The sequence below is a fragment of the Ochotona princeps genome, chromosome 25 (genome assembly GCF_030435755.1).
Source record: "Ochotona princeps isolate mOchPri1 chromosome 25, mOchPri1.hap1, whole genome shotgun sequence".
Classification (NCBI taxonomy): domain Eukaryota; kingdom Metazoa; phylum Chordata; class Mammalia; order Lagomorpha; family Ochotonidae; genus Ochotona; species Ochotona princeps.
Window position 1 is genome coordinate 24,031,242 of NC_080856.1, and position 20,048 is coordinate 24,051,289.

The following is a 20,048-nucleotide window of genomic DNA, read 5'->3' on the forward strand; positions in this document are numbered from 1 at the left end:
GGCGCGGGCACCGGGTGCAGTAGGTCAAGCTGCCTCTCTGTGCCACCTGCACACCCTTTCGGAGGACGTGGCATTAAGCAGCATCTCCAGATCTGTGCCAAGGTGCCACCTGGGAGGTGCAGATGATGGGCCAAGTGCCTCAGGACAGCTGGATGGAGTTCCTGGCTCTCGCTCTCGCTCTCGCTCTCTCGCTCTCTCTCTCTCTCTCTCTCTCTCTCTCTCGGCTGTCTGGCTCTTTCCCTTCTCCATCATTCTGCTTTTCAAAAAAAAAATAATAATAATAAATAAATAGATAAATCTTAAAACATTTTTTAAAAAGGATTTATTTATTTTTATTGGAAAAGCAGATATACAGAGAGGAGGAGAGACAGAGAGGAAGATCTTCCGTCCAATAATTCACTCCCCAAGTGAGCCGCAACGGGCTGGTGCTGTGCTGAGCCGAAGCCAAGAGCCCAGAACCTCTTTCAGGTCTCCCACATGGGTGCAGTGTCCCAAGACTTTGGGCCGTCCTCAACTGCTTCCCTAGGCCACAAGCAGGGAGCTGGATGGGAAGTGGAGCTGCCAGGATTAGCACTGGCGCCCATATGGGATCCCAGCATGAATAAGGTGAAGACTTAAGCTGCTAAGCTATTGTGCCAGGCCCAAAAAGAAATAAATCTTAAAAAAAAAAAATGAAGAAAAAGAAGCAGAAGAAGCACGGTATCAGACAAAGTTGACTCAATGTCATTTGCTTTTATTAATTGGTTTCCTCTGGATTTGTGGCTAGCTGGTATGGATACCAAGCAGGGGTATGTTTTGCTTTTAAAGATTTGCTTTAGTCCAAGTAACCAATTTAATATTGAAACAAGGAAAATACTGTTGCTTGCACATGCGGGTTTTTTTTCTACTGTGGCAAAATATAATGATATTATTTACTCATTTTATGTTCTCTCACCCCTCCCAAAGAAACTGGAGCATGTTACAAATGAGATGGATAATTCTTTGGCTCAAATTCTGAATTTTCTAGCTGCAGAAAGTCAAGGCCAGTTGGAATTTGTTTTGTTGTTGCTATGCTCATCCCCATTTTTTTTATTTTGTCTTCTTGAGACTCTACTTCAAAGTTTCTTTCTCTCTTTCCTTTTTTTTTTTTTTTTTATCCAGTGCCCTGATATGGGATGCCGGCATTCCAAGCTACAGCTTGTACGTCTGATATAAATGTCTTAAAGCTTTCTAAAGTTGATTCATTTTTGTTGAAATGGCAGATTCACAGAGAGAAGGACAGAGAGGGCAAGATCTTCCATTCACTGACTCACTCCCCAAGTGGCCGCAATGGCTGGAGCTGAGCTAATCTGGAGCCAAAGAAGCCAGCATCTTCTTTTAGGTCTCCCATGCGGGTACAGGGTCCCAAATCTTTGGGTCATCTGTGGCTGCCTTTCCCAGGCCACAAGCAGGGAACTAAATGGGAGAAGCAACAGCCAAGATACAAACTACTGCCACAATGGAATGCTGGTGCTTGAAGGATCAGCCAGATGAGCCATCGCCCCAGCCTCTCATATTTTAATGTAGGCAATGCAAGAAATTTCACAAGATTCATAGTTTTAATTTGCATTCAGGCATACAGACATTAGCTCTTCAAACGCAGTTGTCGGCTGGTGGGTTAAATTTACTTTCTAGTAGATCCTCAGCTGGGTATAATCTAATTTATGTATTTTATTTTTTTCTTGCATAAATTTTATTTCTGATAATTTTTACATGTTTGATTAGAGTGCAGAGTCAAAGGCTAGAAGAAAGTGGGTGAGACCTTTGTTTTCACAGTCTCTTCTTTCTTGTATATGGGGGAAAGGGAGAGATAAGAGGAGAAGCCACACCCAGCCACCCACTCATCCCAGAGTCTAGGGACTCCAGGGGTCCTGGTCAAGTGGTTTTAATAGTTCAACAGTTCTGTATGGTTGCAGTCTTGCCACTCCAATCAGGATTAAATCTCTCCAGACTCCACTGGCTGACATAGTCCTCCTTAGAAACTCTGCTTCACAGGGTATTCACTGGCTGGGGTAGTTGATACCATACCATACCATATTTTATATATTTTTAATAGGAGAAAATATAAATGCTCATGGAAGATATCCAATGGATCTGCTATCTTACTTTCCCCAGTTCTAATAATCTTTTCAGTGAATTTTCTTATTGTTGGAAAGATCTGTCCAGAAATAAGTCTAAAAAGGGTTTGGGTGGCCAGTGTTATACACAGATCAGCTACTGCTTGAAATACTGCACCTCATATGGAAGTGCCAGTACAAGTCCCAGCTACTCCCCTTCCAGTCCAGCTTCCTGCTCATGGGAAAGCAGTGTGTGAAGGTCTGAGTACTTGAGTCCCTGCTGTTCATGAAGAAGACCTGGATGGAATTCCTGACCCCGGCTTCTGCCTGACACAGGCCCAAGGTCACAGACATCAACAAATGGAAAATCTGTTTCTCCCTCCCTCTCCTGGTCACTGTGACGTCCAAGTGGCCGCAATGGTAGGAGCTGAGCTGATCCAAAGCCAGGAAGCAGGAGCTTCTTCCAGGCCTCCCATGCAGGTGCAGGGGCCCAAGGCGTTGGGCCATCCTCTACTGCTTTCCCAGGCCACAAGCTAGGAGTTGGATGGGAAGTGGAGCAGCCAGGACAGGAACCAGCACCCATATGGGATTCTGGAGAGTATAAGGCAAGGATTTTAGCCACTGAGCCATTCAGCCAGCCCCCAACACAGAATTCTTCTAAAGTACCTAGGGCAATGTCCAGCACATTGCTCTAGAATGTAGAGATATTGTTATCATCATCACCATCATTATAATTTCTGAATCCTTTTAGGAAATTCTTAGGTATATAATCCTTCATGTTTAATTCTAGTCATCAATATTTCCAGTGATGTTCATTTGAATTGAGAAGGGTTTTTTGTTGTTGTTGTTGTTTTTTAAAGATTGATTTGTATTGGAAAGTCAGATTGACAGAGAGAAGGAGACAGAGAAAGATCTTCCATCCACTCGTTCACTTCCCCAGGGGCTTTGCAACGGCCAGAGCGGAGCCCATCTGAAGCCAGGAGCCAGGAGCTTCTTCCAGGTCTCCCACACGGGTGCAGGGTCCCAAGGCTTTGGGCCGTCCTTGACTGCTTTCCCAGGCCACAAGCAGGGAGCTGGAAGCAGAACTGCGGGGATATGAACCAGCAACCATATGGATCCCAGTGCATGCAAGGTGAGAACTTTAGCCACTAAACTACCCTGCTGGATTTGAAATGGACTTTCTACATGGAAAGTAAAATGCAAACTATTATTTCCATTTTTTCTTATAAATTTCACCTTGTGATGCAACTGGCCTTTTCCCTGAGCATGACTGGTAAAGAAAATAATGGTATACATCCGGTCGCCATATTCAATCCCAATGAGTTACCCATTTCTGCTCGTTGTAGTTACCTAGAGCAAAACCCTAAGATCATCTTTTCTTTTTCAGTTCACCTTTTCTTTGTGACAGTCTTTCACAATGTTATATAAGCTAAGATGGATACTCCAGCACAGATTTCTACAGTAACCAGGTGGCTTAAATCAATCCCACTCTGCCTGATGTACACAATGCACCCCGTGTAGTAGGCAGGACAGCAGCCACATCTACAAGGCAAGCCACAACTCTGTACTTTTACCTGATAACTTTTGTATTTAATCTTAGGAACTAAAAGCCTTTTAAGCATTGTGAGACAGCAACAACAGAACACACACATTAAAAAAAATAACAATAACATAGATCTGCAGACCCGGGTCTGTACCCTCCATGTACAGACACCCTTCCTGCTGCGTGGTACCCGAACCCCATCCAGCACGCACAGCCCTGAGACCGTCTTTACCCTGGACTGAAGTCACGTCCTTCCCCAGGAGAAGAAACGTGCTGATCTTTCCTAGTCCTGGAAATTCACTACCAAGCGTGAAATGAAACCGCGCCAACACATTTTGGTCAGGAATTATAAAAATCCTTCTTTCTGAAGGGGATTAGACATGAAGTGTTTAGGCAATACAGTAACTCCATTTAAAAAGGGAATTAATTTCCCAAGTCTATTCCAAAAGAATTTGCTAGCCAGGGATACAAAAGAAATAACTGAGGTAGAATGTCTGTGAGTGGAATAGAAGCACTTGGCTTTCACATACTTTAAGAAACTTACATGTTCTACCCTCTGATAAAGGTATGACACTTTTAAAGATTTATTTACTTTTATTGGAAAGGCAGATTTACAGAGAAAGGCCAGACAAAGATCTTGCATTTGCTGGTTCACTCAAGTGGCTGCAATGGCCGGAACTGAGCAGATCTGAAGCCAGGAGCCAGGAACTTCCTCCAGGTCTCCCACGCAGGGGCAGGGTCCCAAGGCTTTTGGTCTCCCTCGAGTACTTTCCCAAGACATAAGCGGGGAGCTGGATGGGAATTGGAGCAGCCAGAATTAGAACTAACACCCACATGGGATCCCAGCATGTGCAAGGCAAGGACTTTAGTTACTAGGCTACAGGGCAGGATCTGAAATATGCTTAAATGTGGCGACATGATTGTTTTAGTATTGCATTTTGCTGAAGTTGTAAAATATTTTTACTATTCCTCCTTATACATGATACCTAGTGGTTAACTGCAGCATTCAGGTTTTTGAACACTAATTTGCAATTCTCTCTTCTGACAATACTGACTTTATTTACTGATAACATCCTGGTGTGCTTGTTGAAGAAAAATAGGTTGTTTTATTTTCTTAAGCCAATTAACACTAAAAGAGAGGCAAAAATGAACAACCATTATTAGTAGGAATGCACTAAAAAAAAGTATCAAAACAAGAAAAGATGCCTATTTCTTCTCTTACTTTCTAGTTTAATAAGGGCTAGGAGTTTCTAAATTGCTAGTTTGCCAGTTGGTGAGAACATAGAGCGAATCCTCCATACAGGTCTGAATGATGAAAAGGTATTACCAATGAAAGGTGTTCTGTGCTTGGTTAATTTCCATTTAAGACTGAACTTCTACTCCATCCTAATCCTGTTAACATTATATTACAAAATAATATGTTCTTCAAGACTAATAATGATAGGACTAGTTAATACGGAATTTCATTTTAGGTTGAATTTAAATATGTTTTACTTAATGCGTAATTTTATTTTTTGATGACGTTTTATTGTAAATGTTAAAAATTTACATCTGTACCTTCTGTACACACACAGTATAATATACTGTCTCTTTTCAGTGCAACTACAGTGGATTTAAATAAAAGCTGAAAACAAAATAACTTGTAATACAATAGCCATTTGGCAAAGTAATAACGTTTTGAGCACATTGTTTTGTATATAATCATTCAAGAAATATGTTGGGTACACAAACATTTAAAAGAAAACATCTCATTTCATTGTATTATTGCACAAGAAACAGTTTGTAATAATTAGTACATTAAATAGTCTATTTTAATATTAAAATTGTAGCGTTTTTCCACATTTGACCTCCAGCTTTATACAATTTAGAAGAGGTGAGGTGGTCCTCGTTACTTAGACAATGCGTCTGCCACCCTGTTCTTTGGAAAAGTAACTCGGTTTAAATGGCTAGGGGTGAAAATGAAAGCATCGCATTTACTGTCCACTCCGGGCGAAAGTTCTAAGCCAACGTGCTGAGTTAACAAAGTACTGCTGGACCAGGGATCCTGCAACAACATCCATGTTGAAGACGTTCAAAAGACGGTGGCGGCTTGATCACGAATCCATATTGAAGAAAAATGGACGTACAGTTAAGCAGAATCGCAAATCCCCACCCCCACTCCCCAACCCCCAACGGTTATGTTATAGAAATGAGAAACCCGGGACTGGGATTCACGCTTTAAACTGTTTTATTTCTATTCTTTTCGCCTGGGAGTAATTGAGGGAGCGACGTGGGCGGCCCTGACGAGGGAAATCTCAGTGCAGCAGCGCTGGAAGGACGGAGCGCCAGCAAAGACGCGGAAAGCCCACGCTTCAGCCGTCCCTCCCGGCACCACGTCGGGTACAAAGCGCCTCCCCAAACACCGCCACGCTCCCGTCACGGCCCGGCGGAGAACACAGGTGACGAGCGAAGAGGGAGGCCGCAGGGCAGCAGGGCGCACGCCGCCACCCCGGGCTCCCCGGCCGCCCCCACAGGGTCCTCAGCCGCCACCCCGGGCCCCCGATCGTCCTCAGCCGCCGCGGATCCCTCCGCGCCAAGTAGTGCGCCGCTTCCGCGGGGACGGCGCCGAGGCCCCCTGCGCGACCGCGGCCTGTGAGCGGCCCGGCCTGAGGGGTGCCAGTCCGGCTGGCTCGCGTTCTCCCCGCGACACCGCCGGAGGGACCCTCGGCTCCTCTAAGCCTATACCGGGCACGATACCGGAGACGCCGCCGCCGTCGGGGCAGGTGTCCCCGCGGCCGCCCCGCCCCCACGGCCGCCGGCAGGAAGAGGAAGGAGCCGCCCGCGGGGCCGCGCGAGGCGGGGGCGCCCCGGCTCCCGCAGGCGCGTGACCTAGTTCGTCCTCCGGTGGATTTGACAGGTTGTCGGCTCGGGGCTCCCCGCCCCCACCCACTTCCGGGTCTCTTCCCCCTCGGCGCAGGGCTGCCCACCGCCCGAGTTTCCCGGCGAGGCGCCTTACTGGCCCTGGCGCCGCCAGGCGTCCCACCCCCTCCGCCTCGCCTTCCCATTGGTCTTCGCGACGCCCGGAGCCCCGCCCCCTGGCCGCCGCGCATCGCCATTGGCTTGGCGCTGGCCCGCGCCCCGCCCCCTGCCCGCGGCCGAAGCGCTGGGTGCCTGCGGGTCACCCGCCGCGTCTCCTGCCGGGCCTGGTCCTCTCTCCGCAGCCTGCCTTCTCTGGCTTGCTGCCCCGCGGTCTGGCTGGAGCGCGAAGCCGAGCTGGGCACTCGACTGCGTCGCTCGGCACCTGGCCGCGCACCCTTCCTCGCCTCCTGCGCTCTGCTCCGCTTCCCACCATCCTGTCTTGCCTGCAGTAGAATTCCTTCTTCAGGCTATGGCTTCGTGTTGACTATGTGTCTCTGTGCCTCCCCCTTCGCCGCCTTCCACTCCGGCACCCAAAATTCAGCCTTATCGGCAGAAAGGGCACGGATAAAAGCGATAAATGTCAATACCAATGTTTTTATTGCTTCTGGGTTTTGAAACCGAAACTAAACGAATGTCCTCCGAACCTAGGACAAACATTGTCTTCTTAACCGGATGAGCTGGAACAGCGAAACTGGAATAACCAAGTCGCGGGAGGGGCGGCTTTGCTTGGCGCCTTTAGGGAATATTGAACTCGGGTGTCTTTGGAAGTTTGCCGGAGGTTGTAAATGGCTGTTCTTATATACAATGATAAATTGATAGGGCTGAGGATTCAGTCTAATGCCAGTGTAAGTCGTAGGCTGTCATTATTTAAATGAGGGAGTGAAGTGGGAGGGCTCCCAGGTGAGGCCTGCGGCTCCCGGCCTGCTTCCTCCCGCCTCTGGAGGCGCTCAGGGCCGGGTGCTGGGCCTGTGGCCGCTGGTTTCCTCCTGAGCTTCCTTCACTCCACGCCCAGCCCGCCCAGCCCGTTTTACCACAGGGCCTTTGCTCCCGCTGTCTTCCGGCCGCATTTGCTCAGAGTTCTCACGTGGAGAATTCAAGTTCATCATCTGAGCTGGCGCTGTCTAAATAGGCGATGGCCCTGCCCCTTATTTCCTTTCAAAGCACTTAGCAGCAAAGTCTGAGATCCCCTTGTCTACTTTGCGTGAGCTGTTCCCCTCCTCCCTCCTGTCAAGGTGTGAACTTCCTGACCAGTGCGGTATTCCTACAGGGTAAACTCTGCTGCTGATGGCGGCGACAGATCCAGGTTCCAGCTCATGCACGGGGGAGTAGGGGGAGCAACAGAGGATGGCTCAGCTACCTGGCCCCATGTCACTGACATGGGACACTCAGATGGAACTCGGGATTCCTGGGGCCATTGCTGCTGTTTTGGGAGTGAACCAACAGGTGCATGATCAATTCTCTCCTGTCACTGCCTTTGCAGTAAATGAAGTCTTTAAACACCAGAAAGCAGGTGAAATGGGCTGCTGGAGGCAGGGGGTAAGGCACGAAGCAGGTGCTCAGCCAACCCTCCATGAATAAACAAGTAAGTTAGCTGGGATCCAATGTCCTGAGCAAGCTGTAGGAGTCTGCCAAAATCGTATAGACATACCTGAGTCAGGATTGGGAAAACAGCTCTCCTCTTTGTAAATGTTTTGTATTTCTTAAGATTTGTGCACTTTATTTCCTGCTCTTCTTTGACAAGGAGAAGCAAGCCCCAAGGCTACCCTTTTGCCCACTTCCTTTGCAGCTGATGCAGAATGGGTCATTGACTTTGTCCTCCCAGCTGGCCCCAGGTGGGTTGGTGCCTGGCAGGGAGCTCCTGGGAGCATTTCTGCTTGGCAGAGGGTCAGAACAGGGGACAGGCGGGAGTCCTGGCTCTCAGACCATCCCTGGAGCTTAGCAGTTGCACAGGAGTTGGCTAAGTGTCATCCCTTCCCTTCCACCACCACCATCATCGAGGGCATGGGAGCAGAGCCAGGAGGAGGTTCCTCCTCGCTCCTCCTCTAGTGCACCGCCCAAGAGGCCAGTGTGATCCTGACCCAGAATGTCTATGAGAAGGTCCTTCTCTTCCTGCTCAGGCAGAGAGCGCCTGATCAGTTGCTGGAGTTGAAAGAGGTGATGTGAATTTGGCCAAGTCTCCTAAGCGTTGTGAGTCTTGGGGGCTTAAGCTGTCTGCCTACACTGTTTGTTCATAGTTTCAGGGGGTATGGACATATCATGGATTTTAGCTGCTAAAACTGAGTGCCAAACAAGAATCCTGTGGCCTTCCCCATGCCCACAGGGTGGTTGCCAGGAGCAAGAGAAAGCCAGTGCTAGAGTGAACTTCCCCCTGGCTCACCCCAGGTTGGATCTAACCCAGAAACCAATGGGTGTGGCCAGGAGAAGGCTGGTTTGAGTGGGTTAAGTGAACCAGAACACATCCTCCGGGTAGAGGTTGAGGTGGAGGTGGGGGCGGTCACTGAAGTCTCAGTAGTTTCAGGCGGGGGGGTTGCAGAGAAAGCAGCGCGGTGACGGTTCCTCTTTGCTGCTGACAGCACAAAGAAGAACGTGTGGAAGCTGACTTCAGTGCAGTGAGCTAAACCCCCTTTTTAGGGTGCTCACTTCCTTTATTGGAGTGCCAGCCCACGTCCTGCCTACTCTACTTCCAGTCCCACTTCCTGCTTACGTGTTTGGGGCAGACGATAACAGCCTACGTTTTAGGTTGCTGCCACCCACATGGGCAACCCCAATGGAGTTCCTGGCTCCAAGCTCTGGCTGTTGTGGGCATTCAGGGAATGGCTCCGCAGTTGAAAGACCAACCCCTGTTTTTTGTCATTCTACCTTTCCAATGAAAGAAAACCCTGGTGTGGAGAATTAGCTATTCTTACATCCCTAATCTGCCACTAATGCTAGCTTTGTGATTTTGGGTAAACTGGAAAGTGGAGAATGTTAGAAGTGGAAGAGTGCTTACAGGATCCAACCTTCACTGCAGAAACTCCCTCGGTAGGCTCTAGCCTGAGTCTCCTGTGTGGGAATTCGGTGCACACTCCGCTCTGCCTCACTGTGAGAGCTGAATGAAGCAATGCTTGTGCAGAAGAAGACTTGGGAAGGCGACAAGCAACACTATTCTTACGCAAAGCAGTTTATTTGTATTCTTAGTGGAGTATTGATGCCTCATTAATAGGACAAAGGGAGAGTAACAGCACCTTCAAAGGATAAGGCTACTTGGCTCCAAGTGAGTATTAGCACTTGAGGAAGAGCAGATTGTGGGTGTGTTTATTCCTGGCTGGGGCACATGGCTAGAGTTGGAGTTGCAGCCCTTAATTGTACCATTAGGATGGGAGGTTGGTGTGATAGCCAATTAGACACTGAAATTGTCTTTCTGCTTAAAACGTTTATTTATTTGAAAGGCAGAGGGAGAGGAGGAGAGGGAGAAGGGAGAGAGAGGGAGACTTCCATTTGCTAGTTTACTCCCCGAACATGCAATTGCTTGGATTGTTGTGTCCAGCTGAAAATCAGGACTGGTTCTCTCACATGGGTGGCAGGATCCCAAGCACTGGAGCCACCTCTGCTGCCTTCACAGGTGCCTTGGAAGGCAGCTGGATTGGAAGTGGAGCAGCTGGGATGCAGAACATCACTCTTGCATAGGATGCTGGGATTGCTGACCACAGCTTAGCTTAGGGCCAATAGTGCTTGTACCTGGGCTGATTCTCCGGAAAGGAAGTTTGGCTTACTGACTTGAGGGAAGACGAACCTAGTGCCGGGAAGAGACAGCTTCTTAAACAGTAACCTCATCTTTAGGTCATTTAAAAAATAGTTCATTTAGGTCCTTTGAAAAATAGTTGCCAGGTCCCATGCTGTGGTGTGGCAGGTAAAGCTGCAACCTGTAATGCCAGCATCCCATATAGGTGTTAGTTTATGTCCTGGCTGCTCCACTTCTGATCCAGCACCCTGCTAGTGACCTGGAAAAAGCAATGGAAAATGGCCCAAGTGATTGGGCCTCTGTAGTACATGAGAAGACCGGAAGAAGTTCCCAGCTGCTGGCTGCTGGCTTCTGCCGGGCCCAGCACTGGCCATTGCAACCACCTGGGAAGTGAACCAGAAAATGTCTTTCTACTTGTCTTTGTTGCGGGGTGCAAGCAAGATCATGCCAGACAAGTCTAGGGTGTATTAAGGAGTCTTTATTAACCAAGTCTGGCAATAACAGAGCCCACTAGAAATAGCAAATGTCAAGTCCCTAAGGCAATCCAGTCCTATCTGTAACCACTAGAGGAATGACTAGAGGTCATTACCTGAAGTCCATCTGCTAAGCTTAAGACCTGTGTCCCAGCTTACTCAGCCGTATGTTATCCTAAGAGACATAATGGACAACCTGGGCACGCTTACAAAGCTGCAGACATTCACCTTTCCCTGGCTTCTCTGCCCACATTCCATCACTGCTAGGCCTCACCTCTCCTGGAACTTTTGAAAGTACACAAATTAGAAATAAAAAGTCTTTTAGCAATAGCATCTTTATTGTCTTGCCCAAGCAGTGAACAGAAGGTGAGGAATACAGACATACAGGGGCCATGCTCAGGGGCTACTCTACCTACCCAAGAGTCAGAGTGCAGAGTAATAGAAGCACGGGACCGAGAGAGAAAGCCCCTTCCTATCAGGGGCCTTTATGAGGGCTTGTGAGGGGTGTGATGGTGCAACAATGCAATAGCACCCCCTCTGGTTCCAGGTGATGATAGGTGGGCATCATAGGTGAGCAGAAGAGATTCTGTGGGTGGGGAAGGCATGTCTTCCAAGCACAACTAGCTGCCTTACCCCCACAATAGTCCCTTCCTCTCTCTGTAACTCAGATACATAAATAATTTTTTTGGCAATTATTCTATTTTGACAATCTTTACATAGTTGATTAGGGCACAAAGGGTCAAGGGTTACAGGAAAGTGGGTAAGACCTTTGTTTCCACGTTATTATTGTTACTTTTCTTTCAGTATCTGTGGTAAGGGGAAAGAAAAAGGGAGAAGCCCCACCCAGCCTCCCACCCATCCCAGGTCCCCAACGTGGGGCATGCTCTGAGGGTCCTGCTCAAGTGGTTTTGATACTTCAACAGTTATGAATTGCTGCCAATCTCACCATTCCAAACATGTTGAAAGTTCACTTTAGAGTCTCTGACATAGTTCGCTTTCGAGTCTCTGCCCAGGTTTTCTCTGCCAACACATGGCTGGGGTAGTTGAATTGTTTGTTCTGTCTTCCGTGCTCTGTTGTGGTACTGGGTATTCTCTGCAGGTTCCTGTGGTCTGCCATATCCTCCATGTACACCTGGATATGCTGTCCATGGCTCCGTCTGAGCCTCTGAGGAGGCCCAGCTAGATATATAAATACATTTTTGAAAGAAAACAAAAGACTAGATGTCAGCAAGGTTGTCATGCAAGAGGTTTATGGGGAGGGGAGAACAGGTATGAAGAGCCGCCAAGTCTGAGCTCTGAGGAAGGGGTGGGGAGGCAGGAAGCTGTCTGACTGCAGTGCAACTTAGAGATGGTCTTTGCTAGGATTACTAACAGTATTTGAATACAGGGGAGCCTGGACAGACCTATCTTAACCCTCAGCACTGTTTTGCAGCACCCAGCAGGAAGTTTGCTCTGGTTTTAAGATAGATTCATTCATTGATTTGAAAGGCAGTGCCACAGAGAGACAGAAACTTCCTCTGCTATTTCACTCCCCAAATGGCTGCAACAAATATCCATTTTAAACTCCCCTGCTAATCTGTCCCTATCACTAGTAAGGTAAGCACTAGAATCAGAGCTGGGGGTGGGTCAGGATGGACAAGGCAGTGGTTGCACCTGCCAGCATACATGAGAGCCGGGTCTGGGGGCAGATTGGGCCGAGCTAAGCTGCAGCACCCACGGGTGAGAACAAGAGCTAGGTGGGATACAGGCTGGGCTGGACTAGGCTGCAGCAAAAATTGGGATGTGTAAAAGCTTGGCTGGAAGCAGGCCTAGTGGAAGTTATTGGGGGGTTGCTGCAGCTAGGCTGTGACACCTGCCAGTGTGTGTTCTGTGGCAGACTGACTGGCTGGGCTATAACACCTATCAGTTCACATAAGATATGGGCACACTGGGGAAACATGCCCTGACCAGGCAGCTGTGTGCACTGGACTTGGACCCCAGCCACAGGGAAAATCACAGGTTGTGTTGTCTGACCTTGGAGTGCATGTGTGGGGACTGGGCCTCCTGTTTTGCGGATAGAATGCCCAGGTGCATGCAGGGGACATGACAGCCAGCTCATCCAGGCCAGCAGGGGATGTTGAGTCCTGAAGGCACGAGTGCCATCCCAGAGGATAGAAAGCAGAACGGGTTGGACCACTCTGATGGCCGATCTTTGCAGCCTGTTCCTGGGGCTGTGGATGTGCTGGGGTGGATTTTGTCAACCAGTAGACTTCAGAAAGATTTTCTCAGCCCTGGTGTAACAAAGGTGATGACATCTCAGAACTATCAAAACAACTTGAGTAACACCCTCGGAACACTCTTCTCCACATCAGGGCCTCCTGCCCTGCAGCACAGGAAAAAAAAAAAAAGAAATGTGTGTCCCACCCACCTCCCTTAATATCTCAGTCCTCCCCACCCTCATCAGAGTCACATGGCATTCATCACTAACTATGTAAATAATATATATATTTTTTTAATTTAAAAAAAAGAAATGAGGCTGACATGGTGGCATAACCAACTAAACTTCCTGTGGTGCTGGAGTCCCATATGGATACTGCTTCAGGTCCTGACTGTTCCACCTCTGAACCAATCCAGCTTCCTACTTATGGCCTGGAAAAACAGCCGACAATAGCCCAGGTTCCTTGAGCCTCTGTACCCATGTGGGAGATCCAGAAGAAGCTCCTGGCTCCTAGCTTCAGATCGGCCCAACTCCAGCCATTGCAGCCACTTGGAGAGTGAATCAGCAGATGCTAGATCTCTGTCTCTCCTGCTCTCTATAAATCTGACTTTACAATAAAAAATAAATCTTAAAGAAATAAACAAACATAGCTTTATGGGTGCAGATTCCCAAGGCTTTGGGCCATCCTCAACTGCTTTACCCACTAGCCTACTGCACCAGTCCCTAGAGAGAGAGAGCTTAAATTACGGCTCACTCCCTAAATGGCTAAGTGCACCTGGGCCAGGCCAGGCCAAAGCAGGAAGGTGGGAGCTTCATCTGGGTCTCCTGCATGGGTGACAGACATCTAAGCCCTTGGGCCATCTTCTGCTGCTTTCCCAGACTCAATAGTAGGGACCTGGATGGGAAACAGAACAGCCAAGACTCAGCCCTTTGGGATGCTGGCCCTGTAGGAAGCAGCCTAACTTGCTTTGCCACAATGCCAACCCCAACATACCTTTTATGTGATTAAAAAAACACTAATTGTAAAATTCCAAAGGGCCTCAGCCTTGGTCCTGGTATCCCATATGGGTGCTGGATCTTGTGTAGGGTGCTTCACTTTTGACCTGGCTCCTGACTGATGGCCTAGAACAGCAGAGAATGGCCCAACGGCTTGGACCCACTGCACCCACGTAGGAGACCTGGAGGAAGCTCCTGGCTCCAGGCTTCAGCATGGCCCAACTCTAGCCATTGTTGCCATTTGGGGCGTGAACCAGCAGATGGAAGATCTTTTTGTTTCTTCCTCTCTCTGTAACCTTGCCTTTCAAACAAAAACCCAACAATAACAAAAAATATTTTTTAAAAAAATTCAGAGGGCAATTTTTAAAAGGCTTTATTTATTTATTTATTTAAAGATTTATTCATTTTATTACAGCCAGATATACACAGAGGAGGAGAGACAGAGAGGAAGATCTTCCGTCCGATGATTCACTCCCCAAGTGAGCTGTAACGATGCGCGCCGATCCGAAGCCAGGAACCTGGAACCTCTTCCTGGGTCTCCCACGTGGGTGCAGTGTCCCAATGCATTGAGCCGTCCTCAACTGCTTTCCCAGGCCACAAGCAGGGAGCTGGATGGGAAGTGGAGCTGCCGGGATTAGAAGTGGCGCCCATATGGGATCCCGGGGCTTTCAAGGCGAGGACTTTAACCGCTAGGCGATGCCGCCGAGTCGATTTATTTATTTTTATTGCGAAGTCAGATATACAGAGAGGAGAGACAGAGAGTAAGATCCTCCATCCAATGATTCAGTCCCCAAGTGAGTGCAATGTCCGGTGCTGCACCGATCTGAAGCCAGGAACTTCTTCCAGGTCTCCCACGTGGGTACAGGGTCCCAAGGCTTTGGGCCATTCTTGGCTGCTTTTCCAGGCCACAAGCAGGAAGCTGGATGGGAAGTGGAACAGCTATGACATGGACTGGTTTGTATATGGGATCCCAGCACATGCAAATCGAGGACTTTAGCTACTATGTTACCACACCAGACCCAGATCCCTGTTTCTCATGGCTTGAGAAAGCAGCAGAGGATGGCCTAAGGCCTTTATCGCCTGTACCCACATGGAAGATCTGGAGGAAGCTTCTGGCTTCAGATCAGCTTAGCTGTGGCTGTTGTGGCCTTTTCTGGAGTAAACCAGTGGATGGAAGACCTCTGTCTATCTTACCCTGTCTTAGGGTAACTCTGCTTTTCAAATAAAAAGAGTAAATAAATCTTAAAAGGAAGGAGGGAAGGGAGGCAGGGAGGAGGGGAGGAAGAAGGAAGGAGGAAGGAAGGAAGGAATAAAGAAGGAAGGAAGGAAAGAAAGAAAGAAAGAAAGAAAGAGAAAGAAAGAAAGAAAGAAAGAAAGAGGAAGAAAGAAAGAAAATTTTCATTCATTGGTTCAACTCCCCAACTGTCTGAAACAGCTGAGATTGAGCCAGGCTGAAGCTGGAAACCTGAATCCCACCCAGGTCTCCCACATGGGTGGCAGGGCCAACGTATTTTGACATCTACCTCTGCATTCCCAGACACATCAGCAGGGAACTGAATTAAAAGTGAAACGTCCAAAACTGGAAGTAGCATCCATATGGGATGCTGGCTTGCAGGCAGCGGCTTAACCCACTGTGCCAAAATGGTGGCCTCAAAAATAGAATTTATAGATAAGTTTGGGGCAGGTATTTGGCTCAGTAGGTTAAGCCACTGCTTGGGACAACAGCATTTCTGCCGGTTCCTGGGAGGCAGTGGATGATGGCCCCCGAATGGAGTTCCAGGTTCCTGCCTCTGTTTGGCCTGAGACTGGCTACCGTGCTCGTTTGAGGAGTGAACCAGCAGATGGGAAATGGCTCTCTCTGCACTTCACCTTGCAAGTGCACACACACACACAAAAGTAAATCTTCTTAAAGTAAGTTTGTCTTCATACAAAAAAAAATATTGAAATCCATGGTTACTTTTCATGATTTTCATTTTCCGTGAATTTTTTTCAATTTCCCCTCATGAGCTAAGCCTACTAAGCTCTGCTCGGATCCCTTCCTCACTATTCAGTCCCCCCCTCCCACTCTTCCGTGTTCCCGCCCCGCCATGCAGCTCTCCTCTCCAAGGCCTGGAACAGTCATAAAGTGGGAGTTTTTCTGTTATCTATGCCAAGGAAGCCTTTAAAAACCAGTAGCTCCTTTATTTATTTATCTAATCTTAAAATGATATTCTCTTTTCTTTTTCAAATAGTCACAACTGAAATGACTGTAAGCTGGAACAGCTAGTTTTCGGAATGCTAAAGTGACACTAGACATAAATTCATATTCTGTTTGAATAGTGTGCAGGAAATGCTCAAACAGTTGCAAAGCAATTGCTGGAGAGTGTGTGTGTGTGTGTGTGTGTGTGCGCGCGCATCATCGAAGTACAGGTACTCAATTTAAAAATCGTGTTAGAATTGAATCCTGCTCTTATTGTAGGAAAGGAACAAACTCTAATGGAGAGGAATAGGAATTGAAAAAGTCAAGACTTGGAAGGCAGTAAGCCAGTCAAGGAACTGTCCTATTTCTGCAAGTGGTTGTATCTGAAGAAACAGACTAACGGTCCCGGAGATGGAGGTTGTCTATAAGGCGAGTATGAACTTCAGAGCAGACTGCCCTCCTTGGTGCGCGCCCCTTTTTATTGAGACTGATGTTCCTTGTACATCGCAAGGATTCTTTTTTGCATAGAAGACAGGCGTTCCTTTGGCGTCTTCGTGTCAGATTCCGAGCTCCGCTGCTGCGTGGGACTTTGCTTGGCCATTACAATTTTATCTACAGTCACGAGCTGCAGCACCACCTCAGCTACTGCCCGAAGTCCTTGGGCTTTGGCCATGAGGGGGTCCCATATCCCTTCCTGGGCCACGTTTATTATCCCTTCAGTTCCCACTCCGATCAGGAAGTTCCCAACTTGGTGAACTCCACTCATTTTAGCCATCACGTCTGAGACAGCCAAGCCCGCGTTCTCAGCCAGGGTTTTGGGAAGAGACCGCAGGGCCCGGGCAAATGCGAGGAATACAGGACCGCCCGGCCCTTCCAGTTGTCTTCCCTTATCTGTGAGCATTTTAGCCAGAGCCATCTCCGAGGCCCCAGCTCCTGGAATCAGTCTGGGATCTTGGCACAGCTGGAAGTAGGCATCAATGCCATGGTAGGCAGCCTGCTGTGCACCTCGGAGCCCCTCTGTTGTGGCCCCCCTGAGGACCAAGGTGAGGGCAGGTGTGCCCGGACTGTCCCATTCAAACACCATGGCCAAACCTTCTCCCAGCTCCTGTCTGTAAACCTTCTGGCACTTGCCTGGCTTCAAAGGAGGAATCAGACGAGTTTGCAAAGGTGTGTCTAGCACCTCGCTCAGATAAACCATCTCCCTCCGAGACGTGGCTTGAATCACCATGATGCCAGACTTGTCAGCCATTGTGAGGGTCCTGTCATCAATTTCTCCCCATACCACCACCACATTAATACCGACAGCTGCCAGCTGAGAAACTTGCTCTTGTATCAGTCGTTCACTTCCGTTACTAAAGTTAACTAGGTCCTCAGAACTGGAAAGCCGGGCAGTTGCTGGGGCATTAGGACTGGCAGGACCAAAGGGGCAAATGAAGAGAGCCACCCTGGCCCCGGTTAACAGCACAGTCATTTGGCCACAGGGTTTCCCAGACATCGCTAGACCCGGAAGCAGGCAGGAATCCTCCAGTGCCCCTCCATGCAGGATGCATACCCCAACACGCTCAGGCTTGAAGCTGCCATCCAACTCCTTGCTAGCCCAGCATGCATGGGCCACCAGCTTGGTTAGGAACTCTACGTGGCTCACGGTGTGGGTATTCATCACAGAATAGAGGGCCCAAGAAGGATCTTCCAAGGGCCCCAGAGATCGGATGGCTAGAGAAGGCAGAGAGGCCAGGACCTCTGCCGAGGCTGTGGCGTAGGCCTCCCGGAGCTGGATGCGAGGCAGGCCGGCCTTGAGTAGGTCCTCGGCCTGCTCCAGCAACGCTTCTGTCAGCAGGACTAGGAAGGCTGTGCCGTCCCCACTGCCCTCTGCCTGGGCCTGGGCTGCATCCCGGAGGAACTGGGCCACGGGGTGTTCCAGCTGTAAAGCCTTGAGGATTGCTGCGGCATAGCCTGTGCACAGTGTCTCTCCGCTGACGGTCACCAGGAACTTCTGCCGGCCGCAGGGGCCGTAGCAAGGCCGGATGATCCTGGCCAGGGTCTGGACTGCAGCCGTGCTGCTCAGCTGGTACCTGGCTTCCTCTCGGGCACTTCCTGAGCATTCCTTGGGGCCCACCTCCAGGCGCTTGGGCAGCTGCAGGGTTGGTGGGGCTCTCTGGTCCATGGCTACCAGAGGGGGAGGGAGTGTGTGGGCTGCCAGGTGCTCTGGCAGTGGCAACAGGGGGAGTGGTGTCAGCAGAAACAAGGAACCCAACAGTCTGAAGAAGCCAGCCTGGCGGAGGCACGCTGGCTTAGCTCCAAGGGGCTCCCGAGGAGAGCTCAGGCCCAGAACCAGCCCCCAAGTTGATTCTGCAGAGGAACTGGGCTCCTGGGGCTTCTGAACTTGGTAGCAAGCAGGATCTTTAGCTGATGAAGTCACAAAGTGGCAAATGGAATCCGGGCTGGGAAATGAGGTCACAGAGGATGTTTAGCAATGGGCAGGCCCTGACTGCCGGCAAAAATCAGGCCTGGTTGTCCAGTAGGAGGGGGACACTCCTTTAAACTCGAGATGATGAGAAGAAAATCAGGTAGCAATGCCTACGTAGTTAAAGTCGCTGATGGGGCAGTACAAACCCAGAATAGGTTAAGCTTCTACCTGAGGCCCCAGGTTTGAGTCCTGGCCACTGTACTTCTGATCCAGCTTCCTGCTAATAGCCTGGGGAAAGAAATAGAAGATGGAACATCAACTGGATGCCTGCCACCCATGTGGAGGCCTGGATGAAGCTCCCGGCTCCTGGCTTTGGACTGGCCCAGCCTCAGTCATTGCAGTCATTTAAGAGGGAACCAGTAGTTGGAAGATCTTTCTCTTGCTCTCTGTAACTCTGACTTTTCTTTTGTTTTGTTTTTTTTAAAGATTTATTTATTTTTATTACAAAGTCAGGTATACAGAGAGGAGAAGAGACAGAGAGGAAGATCATCTGTCCGATGATTCACTCCCCAAGTGACCACACTGGCTGGTGCTGTGCCGATCTGAAGCCAGGAGCCCAGATAATCCTCTTCTGGGTCTCCCACGCAAGTTCAGGGTCCCAAAGCATTGGGTTGTCCTGGACTGCCTTCCCAGGCCACAAGCAGGGAGCTGGATGGGAAGCGGGGCCACCGGGATTAGAACTGGAACCCATATGGGATCCCGGGGTTTTCAAGGCGAGGACTTTAGCGACTAGGCCACGGTGCCAGGCCCAACTCTTTCAAATGAAATAAATAACCCTTTAAAAAAATTCCATGTGAAATCACCAGGTACTTTTTTTTTGAGGGAAAATTGAGAAAGAATGTCTGTGCTTTGTTTTGTCTTCTTTGCAATGTTTAGTTTAAATGTTTATTTATTTAAAAGGCCGTAGGGGGAGGGAGGAGGAGTAGGGTAGAGATGTTCTATCCGCTGGCTCAAGTCCCAGTTAGCTTCAAACACCAAGTCTCAGCCAGGCTAAAGCTGGCAACTCCATCCAGGTCTCCCACGTGGTGGCGGGGCCCCAAGTACTGCTGCCTTCCAGGCACAGTAGTAGGGAGCTAGAGTGGAAGCAGAGCAGCCAAGGCCTATTCCGCACTTCGGATGCCACAAGCGGTGGCTTTACCAAATACCCATGATGCTTACCCTTTGTAGTACAACTCAATATGTTTTGCTATCTTTATTTTTGTGACTTTCTTTCAAAATTGATATTTTCATTTTATATGAAAGGCAGGGAGAAAGAAAGAGAAAGAGAAAGGTTTCATCATTGTACTCACTCCCTAATTCCTGCTCAATCTGGGCCTCTCCCAAGTGGGTGGCAGCAACCCAGGTAGTTCAGCCGTCACTCCTGTCTCCCGGGCTGTACATGGGCAGGAAGCTGGATCAGAACCCAAGGAGCCAGGACTTGACTTGAACCAGGCATTCCGAATATGGCATGTGGGAATCCCAAATGGTGTCTAAACAGCTGCACCACACGCCCATGTATT

At 49.1% G+C, this 20,048-nt stretch overlaps 1 protein-coding gene across 1 annotated transcript; it reads right to left on the minus strand.

Annotated features, from left to right (window-relative positions):
* Positions 1-16,542: 16,542 nt before the first annotated feature.
* On the minus strand, positions 16,543-18,502 carry CCT8L2 (chaperonin containing TCP1 subunit 8 like 2). The gene has a single exon (XM_004594490.4). The coding sequence runs from the start codon at positions 18,244-18,246 to the stop codon at positions 16,561-16,563; it is 1,686 nt and encodes a 561-aa protein (XP_004594547.2). The 5' UTR covers positions 18,247-18,502; the 3' UTR covers positions 16,543-16,560.
* Between the last annotated feature and the right edge of the window lie 1,546 nt (positions 18,503-20,048).